The sequence below is a fragment of the Leuciscus leuciscus genome (genome assembly GCF_965113295.1).
Source record: "Leuciscus leuciscus genome assembly, chromosome: 17".
NCBI classification, from domain to species: domain Eukaryota; kingdom Metazoa; phylum Chordata; class Actinopteri; order Cypriniformes; family Leuciscidae; genus Leuciscus; species Leuciscus leuciscus.
In genome coordinates this window covers 37,363,055-37,372,374 of record NC_138741.1, presented here as the reverse complement: position 1 = coordinate 37,372,374, position 9,320 = coordinate 37,363,055, and the positions used below count along the sequence as shown (strand labels likewise).

Genomic DNA, 9,320 nt, shown 5'->3' with positions numbered 1-9,320 from the left:
AATATCTTAATTTCTGTTCCGAAGATGATTGACAGTCTTACAGGTTTGGAACTGCTTGAGGTTTTTGTTTTTTGGGTGAACTATCACTTTTAACCCTTATGTGCTGTTGGGGATGTTTTCATCCACTATGGGGTATTTTTGAGTCTTAATTTGGCAATAACTTTCTCCGTGTTTCAGCAAATGGAATGATTTTTGGTGACAAATCTTATTTTGACACATATTTTGGGAAAATGCTTTGAACATTTTCAAAAACTCAACAGTACACTGTGGGCAAATTCACTACTCTTTCGTTATGTTCGTGGCTGAAAACAGCCACTACTTTAAACTGCTGTAAAAATGTATCAGATAAATTTTTTTTTTTTTTTTTTTGCATAAATCTATTAATCAACCTCAGTCCTGATCAAAAGTACTAAATGTTTGTTTAAAAAAATCAGGATTTTAACTCTTTAATTGCCAAATTCATAAATTATGTCACTGATTTGGGGGGAAAAAACACACAAAATGACTTATTTTCAATATAAAATGTGATTGTGGACTGGATTTTTTTTAACCTTTTATCACAGTCTTGGACATGTCAAAGACTAGAAACAACATTGGTTTTGATGCATTGTTAGTTTTTGTGCAGCATCAGATTTGAACTTTTTCTCCTTCATTTACTGTTCATGGCTGTTTTTGACCCATTGACTTACATTATAACCAAAGCCATAACACTATATAATCATGCATTTTTGATTGTTGGTGGTTTTCCCTGTTGGGAAGAGGTAAAATTTGTAATTTTTACTGTTGATAACCAGGTGGCACCATTAACCCTTTAGGTAGGCCTGTGCAAAAAAAGCTTAGTTTCTGGCTTGCCAGTTATATGGAGAGAGTGTGAGAGAGACCTTATGTCAACTCACCTTGATGTATCTGAGAAAATCAAAATATGCACCTCAGCTCTGAGAACTACATGGAGTAAACTAAAACAAAGTGTATTTATGCATCTGCTGCCTTTTGATGGTGAGAAGCACAGACGGCCTATGTGTGAAATGCTTGTCTTTTCTTGATTATAAAGCCAGTTTAAAACGTTAAAATCCTTCAGTGATATACTTTTTTCCATTTTTTCTGTAAAAAAAAAAAAATCTACTCAGCATCTGCATCAGATTTATGAACAATTTATTATGAACCAAATCGCAAAAATCGCATGACCACTGCGATCATCCCACAGGCAACGTGTGGACTCCCCTCTGGACCTGTAGACGCCGGCCAAAATCAGTAGCCCCATGTAGGCACAGAGATCTGTGGAGTCCACCCCGGTCCAGTTTCTCATTGTGCGGCGCCCAACACAGAAGCCATGTTCTGGACCCTTGCGATGGCATAGCGCGTCGGCCCTGGAGTCACGCCTCTGGCAGGCTGAAGAAAGGGAGTTTTCTCCGCGTTGGTGGAAAACCACACTTCGCCGTTTCTCCCAATCCACCCAGATCCAGGATCCTCCGAATCCTCCTCGCCTTCAGTGGAAGAGAGGATGATGAGGGTGCCACATCCAAATCAGGATCTGACTCTCCTGAGTCTGTGGTGTCAGAGTGGTGTAGTTCTGAGAGCTGACGCATCAAGGTGATCTCTCTCTCTCTCTCTCTCTCTCTCTCTCTGTATATGGGGACACACCTTTCCCAATGCCCTACAGTGATGATAAAACTATCAAGATCTGCAGATCACAAATCTGACTTCAAATGTTCTATACACACAACAGAACAGAAAATATGACCATATGATATTTTGGTGGTACACAAGGACATGTGAGGTGGATGGATTATCTCAACAAAGGAGAAGTGCTCACTAACACAGATTTACACAGATTTGTGAACAATATTTGAGAGAAATAGGCCTTTTGTGTACATTGAACAAAATTATAGCTCTAACTCAAAGATCTAAGACTTTTTCTGTGTATATAACTGGCTTAAAACCATTTTTCTTTGGTGAAAATACTAACGTAAAATTGCACTACAATATATATTGGGTTAAAATAATAATAAACATGTTCATAAACACAAACTTGTTATGCTGGGTACACACCAAAAGATAATCGGTCTGATTTTGGGCCGATTTCCCCCCTTCTGACAATCCTAGCTGTGTCCCGATTATCTTGATGGTTATAGATTATCTTATCAGATTTTCCCTTGGTGTGAGGTGTGTTAAGACTGTCCGAACCTGATCGTAAGAACGTCAGAGCCGTCCTGATCGCGAATCGTAAATATTCAACATGTTGAATATTTACAAACAGAAATCCTGAAGTGTGGGGGGAACCCCGAGGACAAACGTGCGCACGCTCTGGAGATTATCACATGAAAGGAAACATTCCAACAATCAGAAAGCGAGATGAAGGAAGACGGAAGCAAGAAACGCAGTCATGGCACAGCACAAAGTGAAATTGATGTGGACAGCAGAGATGGAGGATCATCTTGTTGATTTGTGGCACAAATGTTTATACAACGTTTTCCAAACACTATCATCGCAATTTCTTCCTGCATATCGTCCACCATGCTTATTCTGAGGTCTCGCGAGTGTTCACAGTCGAGACTCTGGTGGAAAATCTGTTTGTGCATGGTCTTAAGGGTTGGGTATCGAGAACCGGTTCCATTTTAGAACTGGTTCCAAAATGGCAAAAACCGGGGATTCGATAAGATGCGTGCACTTCGATTCCGCTTATCGATTCCTTAAGCCGCCTTTCCACTGCACACGACATTCACATTCGATTGTCGCATTTCGCCCCCTGGTGTCAGTCGCACAGAACTTTGAAATTGGTCGTTAAGCAACAGTTACCCTCGGCTATTCACAATGGTAAAATGAATGATTTTAATTAATGTAATGCATGCATGAATATATCCACACAAAACGAATGACCCTCAATACATCTAATATAAAAAAAGAGTCGATTTTATAGAGCTTTTATAATTATTAATAACTGTCATTTTGCAGGAATAGCATTTACATTAAAGTATTAAAATATTGGTAATTCTAGCTTTGCGCTCATAGTTTTGATTAGTATACATCACATCTGGTCGACCGGTCGCATACGGTCTAGCCGCAGAAGTTCAGATATTTGAACGCATCCGAAGCTCGGATCGGATCCGAAATTTCCGCATACGCATATGATCGGAACTCCCCGCAGCTCTCCATCGGAAATGAATGACTTCCGGTCCGACGGCTGTCGTTTGTCGTTTCCAGTGGAAAGGCGGCTTTACTTTGGTGATGCTCGCGCGTGTGCGCGAGGTGAATGGCAGTGAGCATTTGTTTACAGTTGTATTGATCTGTCAGGACCTGCCTGCCGCACACGCGCTGTACGTTATATTTACGATGGCGGAGCGCGGCAGACGTTCAAAAGCTTGGTTAAGCTTTTCCAAAAACGGGGTCAATTTGAAGGAATGCACCGCATTTGATTCAGTGCGATCTCTCAGTAGCAGTACCACAGGTTTCCACACACCAGATGAAGCTACTAGCAGCAGCAATAGCAGTCTCTCACACTATAATTCTGGATAAAATGAGAACCAGTTCTGTTTAAAATTTTTCTTGTTGAGTTGTTTTGTTTAAAATAGAGATCATGAATATATATATTGTAAATTAAGACGCATTGCCACAGTTTTACTGGTAATAGCCTAAATGTAACAAGAATAAAAGGTATAATTTTTACAAGTATTAGCTCTCTTTTTTCTCTTCAATAAATATTGGAATCGAAACCAAGAATCGTTAAGAACCGGATTCGATAAACAGAATCGGAATCGTTAAAATTGAAACGATACCCAACCCTAATGCTCTTTGTCACATCATGGCACACCACACACTATAAGGAGCAAAATGGTTAAATCTAGGATTTTTTGTCCTCATGTTTGTGGTCTATCACATTTTGAAAATCTTATAAGATGTAAAAAATCTTTTGGTGTGTACCAAGCGGCAACCTCCCCGTCTCTCTCTTGAAACCAACACGGAAGTGAGTTAAACTGCAATTCGTTGACTCAAAATCTGTATCTCCCCCATGTTAAAATGCCAAATTTTTCAGCAGAAAAAAACGTGTTTATAGCCTGGTGTCTCTATGTGGCTTTGGTCTATACAGCTAATTTTGCCCTTCATGACAACTGTGAGGGGGGTGAATTTTTTTATAACTCATCCGTTTAGTTGATTAATATTTAAAGTTCTGCATAATTAAGGGTGTGTCCACTTGAGTGACAGGTGGATTGCCGCTGATGTCAATGCTAGCCGTCACTTCACCTCAGCATATTTTAGCTGCTGAACTTGCCATCTCTGCAGTGTTTGTGCTTTTTTTCGGGATTATTTCATACAATTTAATACACCCATTACTTCGCCCACGGCTTTGGATTCTGTCGTTGTCGTCGAGTATCGTTCGAGAGAACAACCAGCGCTGTATTTCAGTTGTTTTCCTCTGTGAACATGCACTAATGGATGTCTGACAATTTCGTTGCTTTTTGGAGTTTTCAGATTTAAAAACGTCAATAAAGGCTCGTTCGTTCTGCTCTCACGGAACAGATAGATTATAATATGCTACCGTCAGATGAAATCCTGCTGGTGTCGGCGCTTTCTCCGTCCATGCAATAAATGCACATCCTTGAATGAGCGCAGATTTCCAGCGCATTTACTTGAACTTCATAGGTAACGTTAATATATCTATGGTTTAACCCATTTGAGAGGCGGCCAAAATCAGAATTTAAAATGGACTGAATAAGCTCTACGAACTTGACGAGCGATGCCGTGCTGACGGACCATAGACTATAAAAAAAGAGTGACTAACATGTATGCACATAAATCACTGTCACACACACTCTCTCAGAGTAATATTAAGTTAGCTGCTACTGCATATACATTTTCAACTAGCAGAATAGTACAGAATCACGATACACAGTCTCACTTGTTGCCATGTCTTTTAACTATTATAATATTTCGAAGGGCAAAAACAGGAACATTTAATTGGCTTTACATCATCAACTGTCACTTTAGCGCGAGGCTCTGTGCAGTCGCAGACTTGGTACTGTCAGTGTCAGTAGCATATAGCATAGCATTACCTCCCCACCCACCCCGCCTCTTTGCCCATTTTCTGTTATCCGGGAGTGACGCGAGGCCAAGATGGCGACGGCCGGCTCCGCCCACTTTAGGCTTCAAAAATGCTCTTCAGAAACCTACGGGTGACGTCACGGACACTACGTCCATATTTTTTATAGGTGTGTACCCAGCATTAGTTGACACATACCAACATTACTGGAGACGCCTGCAGCTCCAGCAGGAACATCACCTTCAGAACCGTTTTCATCAGGATCACTGGCATCAGAGTCCATCATACTGATCTCATCTTAAAGAAAAGGAGACATTTAAAACAAGAACATCTTCGGTTTAACCTGTATTCAGAAGTCATTTATGAAACATGACAAATGCCACTGTTTAATAATAATAATAATAATAATAATAATAACAACTATAATACTTCACTAAGATCACTATTATTAGAATTATCGCTAAGACAGAGATATATTAATACTGTCAATGAAAATATATTATTTTACAATAAGAGGTTATAATACTTTCTTAATTTCTTCACTTAAAGGGATAGTTCACCCAAAAATGAAAATTCTGTCATCGTTTGCTCACCCTCAAGTTGTTTCAAACCTGTATGAATTTCTTTTTTCTGCTGAACACAAAAGAAGATATTTTGAAAAATGTCTGTAACCAAACAGTTGATGGACCCCATTGACTTCCATAGTATTTTTTTTTCCTACTATGGAAGTCATTGGGGTCCATCAACTGTTTGGTTACAGACATTTTTCAAAATATCTTCTTTTGTGTTCAGCAGAAAAAAGAAATTCATACAGGTTTGAAACAACTTGAGGGTGAGTAAATGATGACAGAATTTTCATTTTTGGGTGAACTATCCCTTTAAGCTGTTATACTGGCAGAAACCTGCAGTTTCAGTGAAAACAGTTTTATAAACGCATCTTATTGCAAAATTGTATTACCACAAAAAATGTGGATATAATGCGAATGTGAAAATAGAGAGTAACTGGTGCTGGTTGCGTTCCCAAATGCATGTTAAACTCATGGCACATGCAGAGATGGAGTTCACTGCATTCATTCCCTGTGAAACGAGGCGTGGAAAAAGTCAGATCATGAGCTGATCTGATCGAGCGAGCAAAGTGTGCTCTTCAGTGTGAAACACGCAGCACAACAGACTATCTTCTTTTGCGATTTGATAAGGGAATTATGCCATGTTGTGCTTTTGATTTTAGTTTGTTTGAGAGATGCTTTGCCAAAGCAATGGCGCAAAACACAAAGACAATTTATGGTATTATGAGGCGTAAAAATATTTTGGGTTCATTTGGTTCAAACTGTGGAGGGACAGATTAGACTGTGGTGGGTCACTAGAGTAAAGGTAATTAATGGTAACACTGTATGAATTTTACTTCTCCCAAAAATGCCAAATAAACAGGTGAGAGCGTATTTTAGGCTATATGACACGATATAGTGAGATATGACAGCGCTTCTGCAACACGCATCACTGCAGATGAGTAGCTGAGGATCTCTTCAGCATGCTGATGCGCAAAATACAAATTGAAAATTAAAGTAAGTCGCACATGCTCAACACACAGTCATCTTCATTAAAAGTAGTGAGAATAAATGATTTTACCAGTGCTGATGCTACTCTCTCTCCTATTGATCTTAAAATTAGCTGATGATACAAAAAAATGCTGCTCATAGCGGTAGCTTTCGATGAACTGAAGATCGGATTTATATCCGTTTAGTGAAGACACATTTATGTGGCCAAGTGTAAATGAAATGACCAGGTGTAAAACAGTCCCAAAGATGATGTGAAAAGTTCTTACTAGACTAGCATTTTCTAAAATGATGCAATGCTCTTTTTGTTACCATCTCATTCTCAACACAGTCTTGATCCTCCAACGATGACTGTTCCTTCTCAGGACTCACCTGAAAGCAAGGTAAAGAAAGAAAAAATAAACATTCTAGTACGTTCAGAGGATTCAGAGATTCTCCAAATGAAGCAGCACAGATACTTGACTCCATTAACACTGACTGATCACTGTCATAAAACATAAAATTAAAACAATTTCACATTATCAATGATATACTTGAGCAAAAGAAGGCTGATGGCGCCAAACAAATTCAGGTATGAGGAGACATTTCAAACCACTCAGTATTAATAGTGATCAAATTAATGAGATGAATAGTGACTTTAGATTTAAAACAGGGTGACATAAGTTGTAATCATGTATATAGTTAAAACCCTATAAATATATGGTCATAACCAATCAGGGATGCATGATATATTGGACACTATATCAGTATTGGAAAATAAATGCTCATTTTTAATGTTATCATTGTCAATCCGATAAGAAAATTAGGCCGATATATTAACACTAATAAATAAGGATTATTTCCTTCAGCTTCAGATGTGCGCTGTTCACCATGATGGTTTTGAAATGTTTGAATCACAAATCTGTGAAATCAGCATGTTGTTACAGGGAGAGTTCGCTTGTGCATTCTCAGCATTCTGTGGAATTGTAAGTTGTAATATTTTTTTTAATTTTGTGATATATATCTGATTGATCTCATATAGGATGCATTTGGCTGAGTTAATGAGCGCTGCAGTAAAGCGCTTCACTGTAGGCCTACCGGTGGTCATCTCTTCAGCACGAGCGCTCAAACAGCAATGCAGAACACACTTCATTGTACCGGTGATGATCATTAGCTTCAATGCAGAACATTAATTATGATTGGGAGTGTCATATATACATAACATTATAATGAGCAAACTATTGCATTAAAAACGTCGTGAATTCTTTGGGTTTAGTTGCTGTGTTTCAGCGTGTTGTCCTGGGAGGAGCGCATCCACAACAGGAGTTTCACTATGTAATAGATGATTACTATTAATAATAGCTCAAGTTAATCTGTGCATGATTTTGTGCAAGTATAAGTTGTAATATTGTGTTTATTTTGTATAAATATCTAATTTATCATATAGGTAGTGTTCCGTTGAGCTAAAACCATCTAACAAAGCTTCAGTTTAGGGGTGTTCCTTCAGCTCTTTAGCTTTAGCGCACGCAGCTCAAACACAACGTTATTTGAAACAGAAATATTAAAGATTTTTAATATTACTGTAATATTAAAAAGTTTAATATGTTTTCAAAAACACTGATGCTTTATTATTCATAACAAGTACTTTTATTGAACAATATGGTTTGAGTAAAATCATTCCCGTATTGTCCGGGCGGAGGCCATTTCATTTTATTTATCCATGGCATTTGTATTTTGATTCTTTATATGTAGCCTAAGTAATGTTGTCCAATAACTTGTTTGCATTTTATTTCATTTTATTTATTATTATTATTATTATTTGTAAGGCAATAGATGTTTTGGTAAAACTTCACAATACATATGTTATTGCATTAACTAACATTAACTAACAGAGATAAAAAACTTTTGTTAATGTGAGTTAATAAAATATGTGAGTTCATGTTAGACACTGGATCCTAAAATGTCTTGGAAAATGTTTTATGATTAACGTTAAGTAAGATAAACGTTAAGTAAATCCTGTAGAAGTATTGTTCATTCATTGTTAGTTCATGTTAACTAATACTAACAAGATGAAACCTCTTTGTAAAGTGTTGCCATTTTTTTATAAAGAAAGTTGGAAATATGAATGTAAAATTAATTTTAAAAGTTAAGGAATCTTACACTGGTTCAAACTAGGCCACTGTACTGTATATGTTTGATTTATGTTGAAGTGTTTGGGACATTGGCTTTAAATGATGTGCGTTTCATTTTTGTAATCAGGCTTTCAAAGTATATCAAATTTTGGATTTAGATTCATCGGCTAATATATCAGATATCGGCTTTCAAATATAAAGAATGATCAGTTATCGAAATCGGCCCAAATGTTCATATCGCTGTATCCCGAATTTGATTACCAAAAAACCAATACCTTCTGTACATCTCTGACTTCTGACTGGGACGGGGACGGACTCTTCATTTCGAGAGTGGAGGGTTCAACCTCACTGAGAGTCTACAAAACATCACATTAGACATGAAACAGTGGTGTAAATATGTGAACACTAGATCTCACAGATGTCTCTGCTTCGTTTGCTCGTTCTTTTCCAGCACAACTCTCACTTACCTTGTCTAGTCCCACAGTAAGAGCAGCACAATCACTGCCTGATGACAACTGGCTCTTATGGCTCATCTGAGAATATGAAATTAAGCGTTACATACAGAAACACTTCACCTAAGAGTTTTAAAAAAGCATAATAAATGGAATATATAAGGGATAA

General features: G+C 37.8%; 1 protein-coding gene across 1 annotated transcript in view; it reads right to left on the bottom strand.

Moving 5' to 3' along the window:
- LOC309479369 (uncharacterized protein) overlaps positions 1-9,051 on the bottom strand; it is a 54,293-nt gene extending 45,242 nt beyond the window's left edge. The window contains exon 1 of the mRNA XM_082143466.1: positions 8,975-9,051. Coding sequence (XP_081999592.1) covers positions 8,975-8,985 — 11 coding nt within the window. The 5' untranslated portion in view covers positions 8,986-9,051. The remainder of the gene's footprint in view (positions 1-8,974) is intronic.
- Positions 9,052-9,320: the final 269 nt, after the last annotated feature.